We start from the raw sequence: 22734 nt of genomic DNA, 5'->3' as shown, positions 1-22734 counted from the left end.
GTCAAAGCGGCTGTTTCCTTCCTCAGCTTCCCTCCATGCTGCTGTTGCTTCCACTACTTCTTCTATGTGGCCCCATGAGCCTTCATCTGTATCACACACTGCCTGCCTTTTACTTTATACCACTCATTTTGGGTGAGAGGTAAAACCATCTACCTCACTTTCTCCATCTCTGTAAATTGGTCCTTTCAGAGATTTCCTAATGGACATTTTCTTGGGGCAACACACCAGACAACATTTTGGAATTCAGCAGCCGAGAATTTGCATCTGCAGTGCTGCAGGTAATTGCTTTATAGCCACACCTTTACTTTTGCGCTCTCCACCAGAATACATTTTCCTATGATTCTGTACCTAGAGAAAAAGGTGGCAAATGAAACATTATATATGTGGTAATGGCTTAAATTTCACTACTTTGTTTTGAAAGTTTTTTTGTGAAGCAAAACTCTTTAAGTTTTGTTATGCATTCAGTTTTGCATTAATCATTTTGCTCATCACTACTGACTATATTATTTCTTAAACAGTGCTATACAATTAAAAATATTACATACTTAGAAATTAAATCTACATTATAATCTTTAGCCAAAAACATGAATGTGGAGATGTGACGCTCAAATACAAGGTTAAAGCGATTCAAGTTTATTAGGAATCAGTTTATGACTCACGAATTAGGAGTAGGCACTTTGAGCAGATTCAAGTAAGCAGTTCACATGTAGGGCTGCAGAGATTTGCAGTTAGACTTCATTTAGAACTGAGGCTCAGAGTGCTGGGTCTGTGGTCTGAGTTTATGGCTCAGAAATAAATAAAAGAATCAGAAGGGAGGGGGTTTGGTCTCATCTTAAAACCTGCTTAGAGTCAGGCGGTTTTAATTTAGGTTGGTGAGGTTGGGAAATTAAACACACGCAAGACTTAGAAGCCTCAGGATGACTCAGCTTTCGTCAGGATCCAATTCCATAATGCTGGAATTGACTTCACTTCTAGTCTGTATATGATGTTTTAGAATTATCCTTGTTTTTACCATTTGTACTAGTTTTTTCTTCTACAGTATTTAACTTCATTATTTTCTTGTTTTTCAAATTTTTATGACACAAACTTTGATGCCAAGAGTTCGAAGAACCCTTTGTTAAAATGAATTAGGACTTGTGCTTTAGTTGCAAGCCCTGAGGAGAATAAATTCGCAAGCCTTTGGCCTCTAGTAGAACACAAAATCTTTTTCTCTCATCTGTGCTTGTAGTGATCATACCACAATGTACATATCAAGACACCTCCTGAAGCAACCTAACGCTCCTCCCTCTTTTTTGCCATTGGTTATGCTCACTAGTATTGTTAATTATATCATTACAGATTATTTACAAGGGTTACACACTTGACTCTGGGACAGAATTTGGGTAAATATATTCACACTACGTCTTCAGCAATAGGACAAGAGGGAGAGTGCTTAAACTGAGGAGCCCAGCTACACACATTGTTTTAAGTGGCATTAAGCTGCATTGCAATTCAGCATGAACCAAAATATTAACTACACAACTTACACATCTAGGTGTACAGTGTAATTAAACTATTTAAAGCTTTCAAGTTGTCAGCTTCAAGTGCCTAGTTAAATATTAACCACACAAATCCATAGTATGGCTATAATTACCATCTGTGTGCATTTCTTCTCCAAAAGGAAAAGACAATCTAAAACACTTCACCATTCATTCAGACCAACTCGGCAGAGGCCAAATTGTCTCAATAAAAGTGCTGAATGGCCCTGATTTCTTTACAACAGGGAATATTAAGAACAACATCAACAATAAGAATAATACAGATGAAAATTGCAAGCCACTCTAAATGAGATTGATATATATATATATATATATATATATATATATATATATATATATATATATATATATATATATATATATATATATATATATATATATTAGGCTTCTATGGATATTTTTGGGTAGGACACAAGCAGGTTTAAAGTGCCACTGCCCATCTAGAATGAAAGTGGAACAAGATGTTCCAAAATTCTCCTGTGCAATATGTCAGTCGTACGCAAGGTCTGCAAGTGGCGGAAGGGGAATATAAAGTTTACAGAGCACTGCCACTTAAAACACAATGCTATACGAATAGATTTCACACAATATTAATATTTCTGCAAAATTTGCAACCTTGCTACATATTCTTCTCTCTACACTATATCAGCCTCCACCACACACTGCTCAGTGTAACCTTTCACCAGCTCTACTTCAAGCAACCGCTTGCAAAAATCAGCCATGGTCTCCCAGAGGGCTGGATCCATGCACACTTGGCACATCACATGGCCATGCAGATTCTCAATGTGCCGCTTCAGATGTGCTAGGAACTGGCTACGCACCAGAGATACATCCTTTCCAAAAATATCAATATTGAGATAGTACCAATCCTCACCAATGGGGATGTGAAAGGGGAAGGTGCACAGGCTGGCTACACTGGTGTGTTTCATGCTGTCCACCATCCAGTCGATGTCCTTCTTTAGCAGAATCTCCAGGTTGCTATGGATGGGCTTGAATGGCTGCCAGTCTTGGACAATAGTCTTGTTGGCAAGCACCTCATTGATGACCGTTTTATTGAGGAAAATACGATGGACTTCATTAGGGTCTAGAAGAACTGGAGGAGAGTTCAACTTGGCATCCATTTCAATCAGGCCACTGAGTATTTGCTGGAGGCGCTGCTTGAGATCCTCAGCACAGAAACGCATAAGCAAAATGCCCTGCAATAATGACACAGATGCCGCAAAAAAGGAAATTGAAACTTGACAGCAGGATCCAAATGACAGAGCAATAGTTCAGCATCTCATATGCCAGTGTACTTTGTACCCATGAGCCAGTTGGGCTCTAATTGTATATATTTTGAAAATATACTTATGACAGTTAAAACTCACCTGCTTGGTAATAAGCCGATACTTTTGGAAATCCCTAGGCCCCAGCTTGTCATCTCGGGTCAGGCGTGTCACCTTGACTTCAGGGTATTTGGACTTAATGTACTGGGAGCAAAATTTTAGCAGAACCCTTGCGACTCCTTTTCCACGTTCTCCAGGAGCAACACGCAGCCCCTCGACCAGCACAGTTTCTCCTTCATCAATTATGCAGACAGACTCCAAGGCAATCTACATAACAATGAGAACAGTTTCAGAATGGCACTCTAGTTTGTAAAATGTAAATGTGAGGTGATTAGGATGAGTAGGGTATCAATAGGTCCACCAATCTAATAAATAATGCACAAGAAGTGACAGCAGTAGGAATTACTATGAAATAAATTTCAAAAGGAAAACCTCTTCAAAAACTCCTTTTTTCTGACCCATGACATATCATAGATATGTGCGATAAGTTACTGAGTATTTTGAAATTCAAATCTGAATGTGATGCTTGTTAATATTTAAGTGAGTAAGGGGTTGATTAGCTATGTGAAGCTGAATAGCTAAATTTCTTCTTATGCTCTTATTAAACCCAGTCCTCCCTCTTGAATTCTGAACTGGTGAGTAAGTATGATGACTGATGTCTTTCAACACAGTTTCACCTAGAGTCACCTTTCTCAGACCTACCATTCACCTCATCTGATAGTATTCATGTGAGTTAGCCTATGATCAACAACCTCCCGATATGTCATCCTGTGGTGGGTCAAACCAGCTCACCATGCCCTCTGAGGACTAATTCAGTTTGGCTTTCTTAAGTCCAAGCACATACATATGCTGGGGACAGTGCAAAGTAGAAGATCCTGTTTACATGCCAAATGCTGAGCAATCATTGGGAAGGATTGACAACATGTTTTAGGTTTATTCATTAGCTTCCCATGTAAAGCCTACAGCACTGTGCTGAAGAACATTAGAAAAAGTTTGATGAGAGCAAACCATTCACCCAAACAAGCCCACCAGTCACCTTAATTTCTCCAAAATAACATCAAATCAAGTTTTGAAGGTTCTCCAAATACTACACTAGTTTGTAAATTATTTCATGTGTGTACAGTTCTTTGTGAAAAGAAACCACTTACCACTTTGCCCTCCTTTCGGGCCAAAATGATTGTTCGGTTTTGATCTTTCAGCCATGACTGAAATCGGCTGGGCAGATAGTCTAACCCACCATAAATATCTTTGCTTATAGACATTATTTCCTCAAAGTCATCCTTGGTGGCTATGGAGAACTCCAGGTCTGAGTGCTGCTCTAAATCTGAGGCTGACGGGACAGGCATTGCTAAAGTGTTTTCGATCTTCATTTTTTTTGCAGATGTCTAAAAAAAACATAATGAAAAAAACAAATAATAAGTTTCTTTTCATTCGCTATATTTTTCATAAACCTTCAACTACTCTGACTGGATTGGGAAACATTCTTTTCAATGAACTTGCCTTATCACCACCTGCTCCATAACATCCCCAACACCCCTAGTGAAGGTAATATTTCCAGAGTCCAGTTGCATTATGGGCCATTCACTAGTCACCTTGAAAGTTGTAACTACAGTGGCAGATGATGGCTTAACTGGTTTTTGAAAGCAAAGCAATAAAAGAGAAAATTAAAATTGTATACTTAAAACAATTTCTTTCTTTCTTTCTTTCAAGATATTACTCTAAGGTTACAGCACATTGCTGAACCCACCACTCGACAAACCACCTGAATTTGGACCTGAGTGCAGCCGTGCCAGAAAGTATTCCTCTCAAAGAAAGTTAGAAGTTATGAAGCAAAAAGAGAGAAAGTTTGAAGTTCTTAATTATTCTGTAAGCTGAAAAGGAATAGCTGAATACAAGAAAGGATGCCATATTTTGTAGAAAAGTTAGGTTTGTCCCAAGTCAGAAAATAGCAATACTTCCAATTTGAAACAATGACACTTTCAGTTCCACTCAATTCAATTTATAAGCCATTTCATCTATTCTAGTGGAGAAAAACCTGGCAGCAAATATCTAATAGAAAACAATGGCAACTACAATAAAGAGATTATGAATGGAGAGTGTTCAATTTGGGACAGTTCTAAAGAGGGCGGTAAGAGGATGAAGGTTTCTAGGGACTCCACAGGTAATTGACAGCAAAGTATAAAATAAATAGGTAGTAGAGTTGAAGGCTGGCACTTGGGCACATCTCTTGTAGGCTGGGTCTAATCCTGTGAGTTAAGAGAAGACATGAGCTAACAAAATAAAACATTTTGTAGAGATTAAACTAAATAGAGATTGAAGAGGTGTAAATACTCTGGAGAATGGCTTTCCAATCACTGTCACTGAAATGGACTTGCACCTTACTTAGCTAAGCTAATTACACCATACGTTCTGGTACATTCTTTTCATTCTTTTAATGCTGGTCTCTTGGTCATTCCCCCAGTTCTAAAAAAAACACTTGGTCACAGAGCATTTGCCTGTCGTGCACCTTATCTTTGGAATGGTCTTCTATTAAGTGTTAGAGAAGCATACTCAATTGATATTGAGTCAGAGTGCTGTCTCTATGTGTATTAAAGTTTCAATGAGACTGGAGCACTGTTTTTTGTTCAAGCTATGAAACATTTTGGATAGTGGTGCACAAAGGTGAGCATATAACATGTATAATTTTCATATTAACCCATTGTCACAATTTGCTATGCCTCTCTGTTAAATCCAGGTCAGGTTCACTGGGACAAAACAAAGGCATATGTGAGGAGCTCTAGATGCCTCAAAGCGTATTCTGTGTCTTATCCCAGGTGAAGACTAGAAGTTATCATATGTAGACCACACCACAGACTGTCAAATAGATATCCAGGAATATGTCATGATCCATGCAGTCAAACAGAGATTCTTCTGAATTTACCTCTTCTATCCATTTGATCAGACCAAATGAATAAAAACAGAAACCAAGAATGGGCACAGACATTCACATCCAATTGTAGCCAAAAAAGAACTCCACATTTTGGTGAATGTAATAGCTACATTTAATTGGGTAAAGTTCTCAAAGGATTAGTTCTAAAGACTTTGAAAAGCTTACTAAGCCTTGTAGTCTGTTTTATAGGCTTACATGGACTAAAAATGCCTTTAATAAAATTTATTTTCTTGGTTTTTCTGTTTCCCACTTGGCAGTCAGGGTACCCCCACACAGGCACAACATATTAATACAAGCTGACACATACACAGTAAAATTCACACCACAGTCCAATTACATAAGCATTCATTGTCCAGTAAGACTCTTAAATGTCTGGCAGTGCTAATCATTCCCTTGTCTTTGAACTATACAGGAGCAGTTCTCCCATATGTGGCTATTTATTATGCCATGCAAAGTCTAAAGATAGATTTACTTATATAAAAATGTATACAATGAAAAAATAGAACTACATAACCTTGTCAAACCCTCTTAATCCAGTTTAGAGTTGAAGTAGGACTGAAGCCCAATCTGGAATCATTGGGCATAATGTTGGATCCAGTTCTGGACAAGGCATCAATCCATCACAGGGTCCAATAAGACACAGAACTCCACTCAAACTCATTTAAAGCAAATCTGAACTCTCCAATGAACTTAACAGATACATCTTTGAGAATGTGGGAGGAAAACTGGACTACCAGGACAAACACACACAAAGATGTGTTAAGAATGCAAGCGTTCACATAGTGTACTGTAGACAATAATCAGGCATTTAATTGCAATTTGTTGGATCTATTTGGCAACAGCTGTATTCGCTACATCACTGTGCCACCCAAAATAGGAGGTTGGTTAGGTTAACCAAATAGTTCAGATGATCAAACATACATTGGGTAAGAAAGTATTCAGACCACCTCACTTTTTTTTACATTTAACTACATTGTAGCCTTGTGTTAAAATCTTTTAAATTCCTTTTTTGACCAGATCAAAGAATACTCAATACAACGGAATAACAAAGCAAAAACAGGGTTTGCGTAATTTTTGCAAATGTATTTAAAAATAAATCTGAAAAATTACTTTGACACAAATAATCAGACCCTTTGCCATCAGTGGCAACTGATTAAAACAATTTGGGTGTTGCCACAGTTTCTGGAGGGATAAACTGAAGCAGCAGTTAGTTATCTGTTATATAGTGTGTTTCTCATCTATGTATTATATATTGCCTTTCAAATCTATCTATCTATCTATCTATCTATCTATCTATCTATCTATCTATCTATCTATCTATCTATCTGTCTGGTCAATCCACATTCTCTTGAGGTCCTCATCATGGTGTCAATGCACATCATGGCCTGTCAGTACCAAACCCATAAGACAAATTCAGGCTAAAATGTGTTATATCCTTTCCAACATGCTGCCCAATCTGACGCCAGCTTTCCCATTTTTACTGTGCTCGAAAACTTCAGTCTGTGATATCCATAGCCTCCTAATTCTTCCCATAACTTGTCCTATAGATGTGAAAAGAAACAGGTGCACCTGTCACTCCAATTTTATACTACACGTGTCTCTAAATTGCCCAATGCTCTGCCAGCTTGTCCAGTTCCCCATTTTGCCAAAACTCACACTATAATGTCAGCACCGCCACCTTCGTATTCCTCCAATAATATTCACTTCCGTCTCTCCTATAACACATCCATAGCATACGTCCAATTCAAATCTTATGCTGCCTCTGCTAATAGAGTGTCCAGTCCTTGGCCATTTCCACTGTATTCCACAAATCCAAATCATACAATTACTAGTCCTTTGATTTCTCTCAAGTCTTGCATCCCATTTTATCATTTAGCGCTTCCACAGAGTCATTCCCACCCTAATTGTATTCTACACTTATTTTCATTCTGCCTAGTCCTATGCAAGTTTGCCAGGCTTATGTCACTTGGGCACAAATTCACATTGTAAGATTGACAGAATCCCACATCTTAAGACATAACTCGCCCCCACAACCTGTCTTGCAGTAAAACCACAGGACACGTCCAACCTAAATCTTATTCTGCCTTTACAATCAGGATACATATATGTCCGTGAACATAAATTTTGCTCTCCATTCCTTCAGGCCTGAAAATTTCTCAGTTGTTTTCTGATTAAACTGAGGCATTACACTAAGCCTTTCAAAAAATGTAGCCTGTATTTTGTCTAGATCAGTGTTTCCCAGCCCTTTTTTCTGCAGTGGCACACTTTTTGTAACCAAAATCATCTTAAGGCACACCACTATTTTACTAACCACAAACAGATCTCATACACTTGCTTAACTGCTGAAGGGGTGGGACTACCGGAGAAGCCAGTAAAAACGGAGCTCCGAGATCAGCATTCGCAGACAAGGCAGTTAGTGAGCAGTTTTGTAGCATCTCCAAGCTGCTTTGCTCCTTTGCCCACCGCTCTCTGCCTCAGAGGCAACTCGAATACCCACTATCCACCAGCCCAGTGAGACTTGCTGGTAACCACACACCCAGGGCAGATGGACTCTAGCAGCCAGGAGACACATCCAAAGTGCTCTAAAATGGTGATCACAGAGCTGCTTCTTTGACAGTTTCTCTGGGCAGACCTATCCTCCTCAGACAGGTCTCGACCACTCACATGTAAGCTCTGCCCCAATCACTTGCATATGGCTGAATTCTTATGTCAAGTGAGCCTGGTCCAAGCTCCTTTATTTTCTTTTTTTCTTCAAGTGAATGATTTATGGGTGGCATGGTGGCGCAGTGGGTAGCACTGCTGCCTCACAGTTAGGGGACCTGGGTTTGCTTCCCAGGTCCTCCCTGCGTGGAGTTTGCATGTTTTCCCCGTGTCTGCATGGGTTTCCTCCAGGTGCTCTGGTTTCCTCCCACAGTCCAAAGACATTCAGGTTAGGTGCATTGGCGATTTTAAATTGTCCCTAGTGTGTATTTGCGCACCCTGTGATGGGCTGGCACCTGCCTGGGGTTTGCTTCCTGCCTTGCACCCTGTGTTGGCTGGGATTGGCTCCAGCAGACCCCCATGACCCTGTAGTTAGGATATAGCGGGTTGAATAATGGACGGATGAATGATTTATGAAGGGGTGTTTCATTAATTAAATAAATAAATTTTCTATGATATCTGAAGTTCCACTTCAACTTGCCATCTCCCTAGAGTCGCACTCGCTCATCTGTAGTTATGTTAATGGCAAGTGTGACCAGTGAGCCATTGACATGAACAAGAAATAGAACTTTGATCACAATACATATGATTATTTTCTATTATAAAAAACTCTTAATATTCAAAAAATATTATATTTTTGTCTTTGATAAAGTAAAAAAAGAAAAATTTAAAACACTCCAACTTTCAAAATGTTCATTTAACTCTCTGATGAAGTGTTAATGTTACACCATGTATACATTTATAACTTGTTTAATTTTGTGCAGAAAATCAAATACAGAATCCTGATGCAATTTTTTTCATGGTAATGCCTTGTTCTGTAGAGTACCTTGAAGCATCAGCGCCATTCATTTTGATACAACTGTTTTGTAAAAGCTGGCCAGGCATTTTTTTGCCTAGCTATAGTCCTTTGGATTTCCTACTCTGTGTAAATATTAGAGCACAAACAGTTCCAGAGATTCTTAATAATTAATGATCCAGGATGTCAGGCTCAATGAGAAAACTGTTTCACTTAGATATTTATTTCTGATTAATATGATGTAATACATTAATTCTTAAAAAAAAAAACCATATAAATGTTATTTAGCAGCTTGCGTGCTATCTTGGTAATAACAGTCATAAGACTAAGACGATTTTTGAAGCTCGCCAGCTCGAATGTATCTGTTGTGGTTAGAACATAGCTAACCTTTCTCTGTTTTATTATAGTTATTTAAAGAGCATCTATTCAGTATTTTTACAGAATGAAAGGTCAAACTCAGTCTGGAGTGAAAACTACTTTTTGTATAGTTGAGTACTATTCAGTCTTAACATGTTTACTAAGTCCTGCAATGAAGTATGGTCAGCTCCAAACTCTCCTTGTCTATTTCTGGTACTTCATCTTAAGCATAAAGTAGGATATTATTTGGCTTCTTGGGTGCATCTTGAAATATTTCTAAAAAGTCTTGCATGAAATATCCAGAATGGAACTGACCTAAATGAAACTGTCTCTCTGTATTTAACACAGTTGTCTTCTTTGAGCAGGAGATGCATGAAAAACTGTTGTCTGTTATTGTCAGTTGTATAACAACAGGAGCCTGAGTCAAACTTACAATAGTTCGATAATGGCAAAACTGTACAACAGAAAGCATTGTCAATTTGCAAATAACTGTGTGAATATGGATGCAAAAAATCTCAATATTTTTGAATTACCAGAGCATACTTGAAAAGACAATTGCTTCCATGATGAGTAACCAGTGACTAGATTAAGAATGTATTTAAACTTACAAATCACAGATCTTAAAAACTGTGCAGGTTACAAAGATACAAACTTCTTTGGGTCAAGCAGAAACTTCTGGTAACAGCTTGTAAAAATACTCAGAGTGAGCTGTAATTTGTACACCTATAAAGTGGGACACTTTAGGCTCAACACTTGGGAATATGACCATTAGTATCAAGTAATATATCCACAAGAATAGTCTAAAAATCTGGGGATGATCCCCAATTGGGGTTACTGATTTCAAGCCATAGTCTGCTTAACCATTATTGCCTTGTACAGTCAGGGTTTGAAATATTTGATTTATGTGTCATCATCATCCCATATGCATCAAGGTACAGCTGCCAATAACAAAGATGTGAGTGTAATTTTAGTAGGTCAATATAATTTGCTTTAGTATACGTAGCTGTAATTGAATTAACAGATGGGTTATTTAAAAAAAGTGATACAAAACATGATTTTGAAAACCTAATCAGGTGTTAATTGTGGGTTTGATCAGGGGTCTGTTTTGTATGATGATGGTGACAGGACTCAGAGCCAAGATAAACAACTAAATCTCTAGTAGTGCAGAGCCATATATTTTTTTTCATTAAACGAGTAGTTCATTGTATTTATTTGCAGAATACATTATTAAAAAGATCTTTTTCAATTGTTAAGAGTCACTCATTTTCCTCAGTTACTCAGTATTATTGCTTTTTAATTTTAGGAGGACTGTGTTTACCATGGGTGGTTAAGGTGGATGTCAGTGGTGAAGAGGTTAATCCGATGAAACCCATAAGAAGATGGAGTGGACCTGCCTGCATGACTGTGGGATTCTTTTTAGTTATCAGCAATACAGACTGAAAGATAGCACTGGAGTCCAGCTCCTCTAGAGCTTGTACATCAGGAGATGGGCAACACTTGACAAGAGATAACTGAGCTGTGAACAGACTGACATAAAACGGCAGGCTTGGCATAGCAAGTAATGTGAAACTGTTTAGGGATCAGAGGTCATCATAACATAAGTAATCAAGCATCGGCTAAAGTCTCAAACTCAAAAGGCAGAAGCAAACTGATTGTTAAGAATGTAAAGGCCTTATTGTTTTTTCACTCAGCCAGTCAGGTGGGGTTGCTGTGGTACTCTTGTTTTTAAGGTCAATGGCAAGTGGAGAGTTTAATGGAGGCTGTTTATCTGTCATGGCGTAACATAGGTGTCCTTAGGTGAGCTCAGGGAAGTGAAGCAGTGGGGGAAAAGCCCACATGATCTTGACTTTCAGTATGTGTACAGATTATGAAGGCCGGACACCATGATCTTTCAGGCTTTTTGAATTTTAATCAGGAGGTGTTAGAAAGATTGCCACAGGGATAACTGTTGTAAGGCAAGTTAGTTTTACACCACTAATGATTTATTGTCACAAAGAGCAAAGATAAACCACAGGTCCAGGCATCTAGTATTTATGTTTGGCTGAGGAACCAATGAAGTGAAACTACAGAATGTTCATTTATCATTGAATGAGTGCTGTGGAGTTTTGGTGGGCCAGGAATAGCTAATAGATTATTTAAGACAGGGCGGAGGAATGGCCCAAATGAGTAGCTGCTTCCTCTTCCTCTTTAATGTTCATTAGGAATCAAGTGCTAAGTCATTTGCAGATGTCCTGCAGCTTGACAGCACTTCAAGGTCACTAGTACTGCAGTCTGAAAGGTTTGTTGAGCAAGGCACATAAGACCTGGTTACAACACAACCATATTCCTTTTTTGATGAGTTGCTTCAGAAACATGTACTAAACAAATATTATGTTATATGGAGTTATACAGAGCTATAGTGATATTTTTTTTATTTTTTTTACAAATTCAGTACAGGCTGACTATATGACTTTGCAGTAGAGATATTTCTGCAGAGCTGCGGATTGAACAAGTAGCCAAGTCTGAAGTTTTATTTTTAATTTTAAAATCATTTTTAACTATAGCTCTTTAAAATGCATTGCATGCAATTGGGAACAACTCTGGTAAGTGATTTAGATTGTTTCCTATGTTATTAATTATGCCAACTTATTACAGTACTTCTAACCTTATGCTCAATCAAATGACTATAATCATTGTAATAATTTTCATATGAACCTTTCCATTATACTTGTGGGAAAGAACATACTGTAGCTGACTTTTCCTCCATTCATAATAGGAATAAAATTTCCTAAAATATTGGTTATTCAGTATTTTTATAGAGTAAAAGGTCTGGACTACATCCACTTCCTTGTAAAGATCAGTGGTATTCAATTATGCTGTGCATATTCCTTTTTATATCTTGACAATGTCACCTCTAAAATTCTTTTTCCATGCTTGTGTATTACTTTCGGTTATGCATGGAGTAGGACATTATTTGCCCTCTTAGGTACTTCTTAAAAGATTCCAGTAATGACACATATGAAACATCCAAAGTGGAACTGATCTCAGTTTCCCTGCAAGAGCACATATTTCACAAAGTGGTCACTTTTGAGTAGTAAACAATTAAAACACCAAGAGCAGTGTCAGAAACATTTGTCTGCATTTGCCAGTTTTATAAGAACAGGCAGAAGATACAAACTTACAATAGCTTCTGTCACATATGTGCACAATGGGGACAGCTTAAAAGCTCAGATAATGTCTAATTCCAAAGAGAACACAAGAGGCCACTATTAATTGATACCATTTCTCTTCATGTTTCTGCAGACCAAAAAACTGATGGCTTTAACACCATTGATATCACGTCCAGTGTCTGCCTGCTTACTTCCTGTCAGGAGTCTTTAAGCTCTGCCATCTTGAGGCAGTCTGTTTGGAGACTCACATCTACACAATGTTTTCTTTTCATTTTTCACCACGCTTATACCTGATTTTGTTCATATTATTTGGGGTTTGCCTTTGGGTTCCCTAACACTTCATCATTGTTTGTGTTTTGTCTTACACTTGATAATGGCAACTCTGAAAGATGGCATTGAAGATACGTTGACAATGCATCAAAGAAGGCATTGTCCTCTTTTTTTTCCAAGTAACTGCTTTGAACTCAGCTACCTTCAACATGAATAAAAAATAAATAAATCTGTGTGACACATTAAGTCTTGAGTAGGAAACAGAGGATGAGAGATCAATAGCTAGGCTAAGAATGCAATTAGACTTAATAGCCACAGATTTTATATGTGGACTGAAAAGGAAGATGCAGAGTTATTTAGGTGAGATTAAATTAGAAATTAGAACAAGTTCAGGTTGAGGTATGTTACACAGATTATATTCAGTTGTACATTATAAGTGCCAGAGAGGAAGGACAGACATCCTGGCCAAGATAAAGGAAGATTGCATGCCCAGCCAGGAGGCCATAATGTAAGGAGCCTGCAAATGGACTCACCAGGAACAGATCATTCCCCAACACGACAGGTGACAATGTCCATCCGAGCTAAACCTGATCAGGACACCTGCATGGTGGCATGGGAGTTAGAGTCAAGAAATGCAGCCCTGTCAGGGTGTTTGAGGACCACCAGAGGGCGCTGCCAAGGAAACAACTACCCTGGTTTCTGCATAACCACACAATGCTCGCGACGACCTGGACAGAAGTCCGGAAGTTATTCCCAAGTCTGTTTTTAAAGGAAGCCTGCTGCCTCACTTGATTGGAGCCAGAGTTGGAATGAAGGTGGACGAAGCTTGTCAGGAGGAGTGGAGGAGGCAGTGGCCAGTGCCAGAGAGAGGAAGATAACAAAGAGTTATGCTTGTGTTTAATTGTACTTGTGACTATGTTAGGAAACATTTGACCAAGAAGAGTTTCCAACAATCAAAATCTCTTTATTCATTTTACATTTGTGTTCGAGCCTGATTGTGTTCAGTGTTTGGGGAGCTGGAGTGCCTCCTAGTGGCCACAACCTCTACAAATTGGGGCAAACCGTTCTCAGCTTTGGGAATGACTACTGCAATTAACTGATATATCCACAAGGATCACCTAATAAAGAAACATCATTTGCTATAATGCAAATTCATTGTAAACTGTATATAGAAAACTCTATGTATAACTAGTCCTACTGATGAAATTAAATGCATGTAACCTACATAATTAAAAATTGAGAAAGAAAAGTAATATGCAAGACAACCAAGAAATTCTAAAGAAAAAGTAAAGCATTTGACTTCATTTCCTCCACATACATACTATACCAAATCTACCATTTAATAATGCAGACTTTTTGTTCTTCCCAAAAGCAGCTGTAGCTTTCCACACATCCTGTGAAGATGACTGTAAATGATGTCAGATGCCAGGCGGCATGTGATTTGGCATGTCTTAATTAAAAGGGAGAAGAAAGTGGGTGTTAGTGCTGAACAGCAGGGCAGATTTGCATTTTCAAAAATAGGCACCTCAGAACCAGTATTAGATGCTACTAATCTTCAACTTTAGTTGAGATGTTCTTTAGGTAAAAGATCAAAAACGTTAATGAAGCTCACAGGCTTTCTGAAATGGAAGCTGTTGGCATTTTTGTTGTTGTCAGAAGGTGGATGAAGAGCATCTCCAGACTAAGGGACAATCATGCAACTTGAAAAGGATGAGCCCAGGGCTCAGTTGTAATGAAGTTGTTTGAGATTTCAAGACTTTTCTGGGCTGGCTAGCTACATTTTTGAAGGTGTTAATGTGGCATAATGGATAGTAAGAAACTGAGCTCAGTTCTTGGGTAGACTGCAGTGTGCTTTCCCAGAATTCATATAGGTGGTATTTTCTGGGAAGTCCTTTCTACTTTCTTCCTCCCAAGCTATTAGTTTGACTGTAAGCCAGACTTCAGTAATCACATAGCTTAAATTCTAGAAATGCCGGAACCATAAACATTATTGTGGGCAAACTGCACTGCATCCACTTAGGTGGGATCAGTCTGCTGACAGATACTGCTGATCTCCTGAATTTTAGACTGAACATGATGTAGAATATGGATGGATGGACAGGTGAATAACGTAGAGGCCCCCTGGCCCCATCTGCAGCATGTTTACACATAGATGCTTGTTAAGAGTTTATTTGATAAACATGTTCAGTTATTAAGAGTTCTCATATTACTCAAGTCATTTAAGGATGAAGTAACAGAGTTTATGATATGCCATAGAAAAATGGTTTAAAATGTGGGAGCTGTCCAAGTGCTGAATGACTGTTGTCATCTCTCTTTTCCTCTCTCTCTTTTATTTGGTTAACGCCCTCCCTTTTTCTTTGCTGTTCATTCCTAATCATGTATTTTGAGAATGTAGTTGTATATTGGAAAGGACCCTGCATGTAATAAATGACAAGCGGAGCCTGTCTTCATTTAAAGGTGCCCTTTCAAACCACAATGTTGTAATTATTGTTGAAATCGCAGCCTTTTTTCCTTACTTGCCAAATCCATCTACTAGAACTGGAGTATGTGAATGCCAAATGCAGGATATATATTCTTTGTCTATTCCCACATTTCATCCCAGTCCCTCTCCTGACCACTGAATGGCATGTGCTCCCTCTCATGGCCTCTTGCCACTCTCACTCTCTGGCACCCTTCATATCAGCATATGACTAACTACTTCCTGGCTCTTTCAACTGCACAGACTGGCCTCCGGCATGTGGTTTTGTCAGGTGCTGGGACCTCACTTTATTTACTTTTGCCTACTGTGGTGCAAAGCCCATCTGTCCTCTGTTTGTCAAACGAAGAAGGAGATTATTGTACCGATTAATTTGTGGAGTTTTATCACCTCTATCTCACTCTGTTTCCTTTTGCACTGTTCTCCACCTCATTTCACACATTCAAGTCACCTTTTAGGCTGAGGTATTTATGCAATAAACTCACGCATACATACATGGACATATTCATATAAATATACTGACTAAACTGAGAGATAAGGGATTTTAAAATATCGGAAGGGAAACATGTTCAAAGTGAGCAACAACCTATAATGGTTGTGTACATTTCTAGGTTGTTATGATACATAAGGCATTAAAAATCACCAGTGCTTTTCTGTCCTCTGTGTTAATGTGTTCTAATTTTTAAAACTGTTCCACTTTCTAAACCACATCTTTTTCTTAACACAGATTTGATGTATTGCTCACAGTCTGTGCTGAAAACATCAATCACATAGCAAAAAAGCAAAACATAACAGGTGTGAGAGACATAATGGATGGACTGGAATCCTGACTGGGATACAGAGTGGCTGGAGCCTTAACTGGCAGGGAAGCCATTATGGAAAGATAGCACAGGTAGAGGTGCATCCAAGCTAGGATGGTTCCTAGTCAGGGAGAAGAAATAATGGGTGGACTGGGAGAAACTAACAAGAAAATTTCATCCCCCAGTAGGATAGGTGGTGGTGCTTCTCTGGAATATAGTCCCAGTTTGGACAACCACAAGGTTGAATGGGATTTACAGTTTCAGAGGACAGTGCTATTAGGGTACCTGGATGCTGCCAGACACACTTAACATCTTGTTATAGCAGTCCTGATCATTGTACAAATAACAATTTGTAATAAAGGCACAAACAATTGGGGAAAAAATATTTATATTGCAGTAATATGTAGCACTATTGTTATCTTAAAAATAAAATTAAAACAATAAGAGTTCTGGTGGATTTTTCTCCAATGACTCTTCTTCATCCCCATATCCCAAAAATGTGCAGATTAATCTAACTGGCAATTCTAAAATGGTTCAATGTGAGTTAGTATAGATGAGTGCTTGAATCTGCTCTGTAATGGACTGGTGCTCCATCCAGATTTGGTTTCTGTTTTGTGTTTGCTGCTGCCAGGAGGCAGCTCCCCTTCAACCTAAACTGGATAAAATTAATGGAAGGAAAGAAATATATTGTTTTATATTGAAAAGAATACTGTATTATTAGCCACACTTCTATTACAGGAACACATTCCATTACACAAACAATTTGAAATACAAGGCTACTTCTTGATTTTCCATAAATGAGCTAAATAGTCAAAACTGTAGGATCATTGTCAGATAGTACAAGTTTAAAACAGCATTTGGATTTTTTGCAGGATTTTCTGACCTGAGACACTTATGTTTAATTTAAGACAATACAAAGAACAAAAATTTGAAAGGGAACCACCACCAAGATACAAAGTTGCTGGATAAACACAGTCAATTTTGCTTTTCTGCAATTGGTTTGAACTCTTCAAAACACAGTAGTTCATACCCACTTGTCTCTATGTATTAGTCTTAGTTATTCAAATCCATTGTAATAAGGACAGTGACCTATACCACTGGTACTTTTTCAGTTTATAAATTCCTACACCCAAATGTTTTTGGTGTCTTTAAAGACAGCTCTTTTTAGTAATACAGCTTTCATTATCATGCAAAGGTGAAGTCATTAAAATATATATTCATTAAAAAAATGGCCTCAAGTTTCTAATCAGGGTATATATTGGTATGCAGCCAGAGGTTGAAATGTGTTCCTCCCAACATCACCATAGGAAGCCAACGAGACAGAACTACACATTTATGACCTGTGGCAAGCGGCTGGGGGTGGTACCTAGCTGGGATTCCCAGAAGGACCAAAGGAGGGATTACGCCTCCTCCAGACCACGAGGGGGCGACCGCCCTGGTGGCTATGGGGACCACGGGAAAGGAGTATTGAAGTTCAACCCTATAGGGGCCCGTGGTTACCGCGAGGGGGCGGCCAGATGCCTGGAGAGCCCTGGTCCTCAGCACTTCCGCCACACCCGGAGGTGCTGGGGGGATAAAGACCAGGGACACATGGAGTTCTTCCGGGTGCACGGCTGGCACTTCCGCCACACCAGGGAGTGCTCGCAGAAGCTCATTGGCAGGCACCTGGAGCATGTCCAAGTGAGGATTAAAGGGGCCGCCCCCTCCATTTAGCAGCTGGAGTCGGGTGGAAGAAGGATGAAGCTGGGAGGAGAGGAGTGGACACAGCCAGAAAAGAGAAATGCATTTTTGAGGGCCTGGACTTTGAGGGTGATTAGTATTGGAGTACTGGGTTGTGTGCGTCACTGTAAATAGTATGTATAATAAACGTGTGTTGGTGCTTGAACCATCGGTGTCCGCTGTCTGTGTCTTGGCCAGTTTCCACAGGCCTTTTACTTCCTAGTTCATAGTTACTAAATGGTTTTACTTTCATGATTTCTGTCAACTTCAAAATATCTTTTAAAGTTTTGTACTGCCTTGATTTATTGTCTTGTCTCTCCTAAGTATGATATGCATGTTCATGTAATCTATGTATCAGCAATTTCTCTGATTTCTACAGGCTCTCTAAATTCAGGGAAATTCAGTGTGAAGGGTTCAACCCAAAATTTAGAATTTTATAACAAAAACAAGAGTGTAAGCATATATCATTGCATAATGCCACAAAATAACAATCTTCTCTTTAATGTGGAGATCTGTTGGCTTCATTTGATATTATAGTTATTACCTAAAGTGCAATGAATTGCTCACTATTTCTTCCAAAAAGACTTTCTTTGCAGTGTTTGCTTAACTTAATCAGGTTTTTTTTTACTTGTACATTAACTTATTTATTCACATCTACAAATCTCTTCATTTATGAAATCATTCATATCAGAAATATCTTAGTTGAGAAATTTACATCCAAGCAACCTTGTTTGTCACTGACAGCAATATTGCAAATTCTTTTTCTCATGTAAGACAGAAAGCACTTTCATGAAAAGAACGGTCTTTGTGATGTTTCAGTCTAATAAAAACTCATTTGCTGGAAGGTTGGAATGGCTCCATGTTTCTGTTTCTATTTGTTAATTTCATTAACAAATACCAGTTCTAGTTGTTTCTGCTTAAGGTGTCAATTGGAGAGGTAGTTCCTGCTGTTGTTCTGCCAAACAGAAAATCTTTTAATTGAGTATACTTTACTTTATGACAAAGTAAGTCAAACAGCCTTGTGGAATGGAGTGGATTAGTATACAATTCTATAACTGTTTTTGGCACTTGTAACTGTTTGAGTATTATGCATTTAAAGCTCCTTTTTGGTGAACATACACAGAAAGGTTCAAATGATACTTCAATTTTGCATGCCCTTCAATTGCGTCTCATTCATAACCCTGTCCCCGACCCTAACCCTTATTTCAAAGGGTTGTTATAAAGAATTAGGATAGATAGATAGATAGATAGATAGATAGATAGATAGATAGATAGATAGATAGATAGATAGATAGATAGATAGATAGATAGATAGATAGATAGGGGAAATTAAAACTTTTCACAAGGTCAAGAAAATAGTATAACAAGCACAATACATCAAAAACAAAGAACTATTAATATGAGCAAGTAACGAAACCTGAAATGTAATAAAAACTGTTTGGATCAAATTCCATGCACTATAGCGTAACACTGAATTAAGCAACTTATGTATGGTGCACATTCATTGTCCTTTTTTCCTGTTCCTGTATTACTCTAAGGAAAGACATGCAAGTTAGGTTTTCCTTGCACAATGTACATATCACAATAAATTTGAACCCCTGTACTTTTAAGATAGTAGAGATATAACATCCACATCTTTGAAAATATCTGAACAAAGAGCAAAAGTCAGCTGTATATGCGACACATACAACAAGAATATGTTTCATATAAATGCACCATTTAGAAAGAAAACCTGCAAATTGTGACTTTTAAGATTTTCACAAGCTCTGTGAAGATAAATCTTGCAACTAAGGGACAGTAGAAAAGATTTTTAAACAGCAAAAGCCGAATGATTCCTTATTACCTCCTTCTTTTAACATATTCATGTGTCTTTATTCTTCTTCTTCACCCTTGTTAAATATTTACCCACCTTGTTTTCATGTACTACTGGACGTCCAGAAGTAGTTCACAGCTTTTCTATCTTCTTGTCAGTGGTGGACACAAAATTGAACTTGAACAGCCCGGTCCAGATGGTTCTGATGCACCTTCTTGTAAATATTGCTTTCTGAGATGTCCTATCACAGTAAATATAAAAATTTCATTGCATTTTTTTTTCATTTTCACTGACAGAATAATCCCCTTAAATCTAAGACTCTACCCGCCCCCCAGTGCCTACATGAGGCTTATTTTGGAAGCAACTATTTGACAGATTTTTAAAGACAGAAACTGGAACAGCGGAACTCTCTCATTCATCCAATCAGACAAGTCATACTGTTTCAGCAATACATGTGATCTAAATGATATTACAGCACCCCCCTAGGGCTATGTTATATAAAACTGTCAAAGCAATAGTAGAATGCTTCTATGGGTAATTCAACCAAAATTAATACCACTGGTAATTTTAAAAACTTCAGAACTCATTCCCAATTCAATGGGTCATATTCTTGAGTGTCACAATGATTAGCAAACACCCTATATTGATGGTGAAGCTGACCTATAGATGACCTACTTTATTGTATTGAGCTGAAATGGAAAAATACCAACAGCTTCAGAAACAGTGAGGAGGAGGGAGGGGGGTTGGGGGATTGACACTCAGACAGGACTGAGCTAGAAGGTTATGAATCTCTGGATATTTAGCTTTCCTGACATATCAGTTTGCACCTAAAGTTTAAAATTTCAAATTCAAACAGTAATTGGTTTCTGGAAGTTTTTGTAATGGGATTTAATGAGCCAAATCCCATGTGAATTTATAAGGATTAAATCTCATTGTGAGAGAAGCACCAACTGAATGAGGTCATTTGTGAATTCAAAGAAATTGGCAATTTCTAGCCTAATAGAAAGGACTCCAGTGGCAGTTCTCCAGGGTGAGTGACCCACTTGCATTTATAAAGAGACAAATCATAATTTTTTATTTGGGAAATTTGGGTGCACACTGTGAAGTTAAAAGTAGGAATCTTTATTCTAATGATTGTCATTGCAAGTAATTATGTTTAGAGGTATTTCACAACAGCATGCCCAATACTGCATTGCCTGAATCCTCACCTAAATATCTGGACTACGGACTTGGTGGGTATCACATGTTAAACTGGAGATAGATAGATAGATAGATAGATAGATAGATAGATAGATAGATAGATAGATAGATAGATAGATAGATAGATAGATAGATAGATAGATAGATGGCAAATTAAATGCCCCCAACACCCCCACCTCTCTGTGAGTACGTGGGCAGATGTGCAGAAGACCTCAATTCTGATCTGTCTCCTTATCACACAACTTATTTCTGATATACAGCACGGCTCTTTGATGCCTACCGTCTCCACACCATTTAATTTCACTGTTTCCTAAAAGACAGTGGCACGAGATGGGCGACATGACAACCGGCAGTGCTTCTCGCCCTTCTAAGCTTCTAACGGGTTTGGATAAAGGGATGCACGCTTACTGCGATCGCGATTTCGATTCAGGCAGAAGAAATTGGATCAGGCCAGAAAGAAAATAAGACATGGAAGCCTGGAAGGTGGGAGAGGCAGAAGGTCGAAGTCCCGGTTGGGCATCAGAACACGTTAATATTGATCTAAATTCGGAGTGTCGCTAAAATGACATCGTTAGATACCTCGACTCCAAAAAGGAGGTCATACTTATCCAAGTATCATTCCAGTAATTAATTGTGCTAAAGAGAAGCGATGACCCCCGCGATTTTTTAAAATCTTTTTTTTTATATAACACGTAAAATGGCTGATAGCGACGGGGTAATGACAGTGGAATTAGGGAAATGAATCCTCTGTGGGGGAGGGGGTTCATCATGCATTAGAAATAAGACAAAAGATAAGAGGGTTGCAAGGATCCGTGCTCAAAAATCATAATAAGAACAACAAAAAAGCTCACAAACCCCCAGGTTTGCTCTACTGTCATTCCAAACCCATTTGTCCACCACCGAGTACCACCGAGGGCTGTACCTGCTGCAGGTGTGATCAGCTCCAGTCCGTCGGCCGCTGTGCTGTGAACCGCGGGCTCTCCGTCAACGGGAGTCTCTTCACTCCAATAAATGAGGGGGGCGCAAGCCCCTCCTCCACCCCTCTGGGAGAGTCGTGCCTTAAAAGGCGAGCTTAGGGTGGTGGTAATGTAGCGATATATATGTGTGTGTGTATATGCGCGTGATGGGGGCAGGGGGGGCGGCAAGCAGATGCAAGTGCTTCAAATTCAGAACGTCAGATAGAGAAATATTTGGTTTAATCTGACAACGACAAGCACGTCTAATAATAATAATAATAATAATAATAATAATAATAATAATAATAATAATAATAAAAGTGCTTCATAGAGCCACTCGCGCTAAACTAGATCAATATATTTACAACCGTACTTGAAAGAAATTGCTGTCCTGAACACGCATAATGAACGCTGTCAGTGTATCACACATTTCTTCCACCTCTCCATACATTCCCAACAGAGTGCGGGATTCAGCTAGACCCTTCTTATACATTATCCGATCCGATTATTCTAACTCTGGTCTCGGGGAGGCAGAGCCTATCCTCGGAAACATCGAATGCAGACCTGAACTAGACGCCAGTCTATCGCAAGGTAAACCCGCGAAAATGATCGAACTTGACATACTGTATTAGCTCATATACTGTGTGTTCAAAGTACGCGCAGCCCTAGCGACGTGATTCGTGTCTTCATCTGCGTGTGTGTTTAA

The 22734-nt window shown here is 38.7% G+C and overlaps 1 protein-coding gene across 1 annotated transcript; it reads right to left on the bottom strand.

Moving 5' to 3' along the window:
- Positions 1–1924: 1924 nt before the first annotated feature.
- Positions 1925–22132, bottom strand: LOC120526783 (histidine N-acetyltransferase-like). Its single transcript, XM_039749931.1, has 5 exons — positions 21995–22132; positions 19969–20113; positions 4012–4248; positions 2906–3130; positions 1925–2734 (listed from the first exon to the last, which is right to left on the bottom strand). Exons 3-5 carry the CDS (start codon positions 4231–4233, stop codon positions 2174–2176), a joined length of 1008 nt encoding a protein of 335 aa, XP_039605865.1. The 5' UTR covers positions 4234–4248; positions 19969–20113; positions 21995–22132; the 3' UTR covers positions 1925–2173.
- Positions 22133–22734: the final 602 nt, after the last annotated feature.

This window comes from Polypterus senegalus, chromosome 3 (assembly GCF_016835505.1).
Source record: "Polypterus senegalus isolate Bchr_013 chromosome 3, ASM1683550v1, whole genome shotgun sequence".
NCBI classification, from domain to species: domain Eukaryota; kingdom Metazoa; phylum Chordata; class Cladistia; order Polypteriformes; family Polypteridae; genus Polypterus; species Polypterus senegalus.
Note: the sequence above shows the minus strand (reverse complement) of the source record. Positions and strands in the feature narration are given on the sequence as shown.

Excerpts from the sequence above, each read along its gene's own strand:
- LOC120526783 (XM_039749931.1), bottom strand. The coding sequence starts at position 4,233 with ATGAAGATCGAAAACACTTTAGCAATGCCTGTCCCGTCAGCCTCAGAT. Across the intron at positions 3,131-4,011 it reads CCCGAAAGGAGGGCAAAGTG|ATTGCCTTGGAGTCTGTCTG; the intron begins GTAAGTGGTTTC and ends ATTGTTATGTAG. Across the intron at positions 2,735-2,905 it reads ATCGGCTTATTACCAAGCAG|GGCATTTTGCTTATGCGTTT; the intron begins GTGAGTTTTAAC and ends TCATTATTGCAG.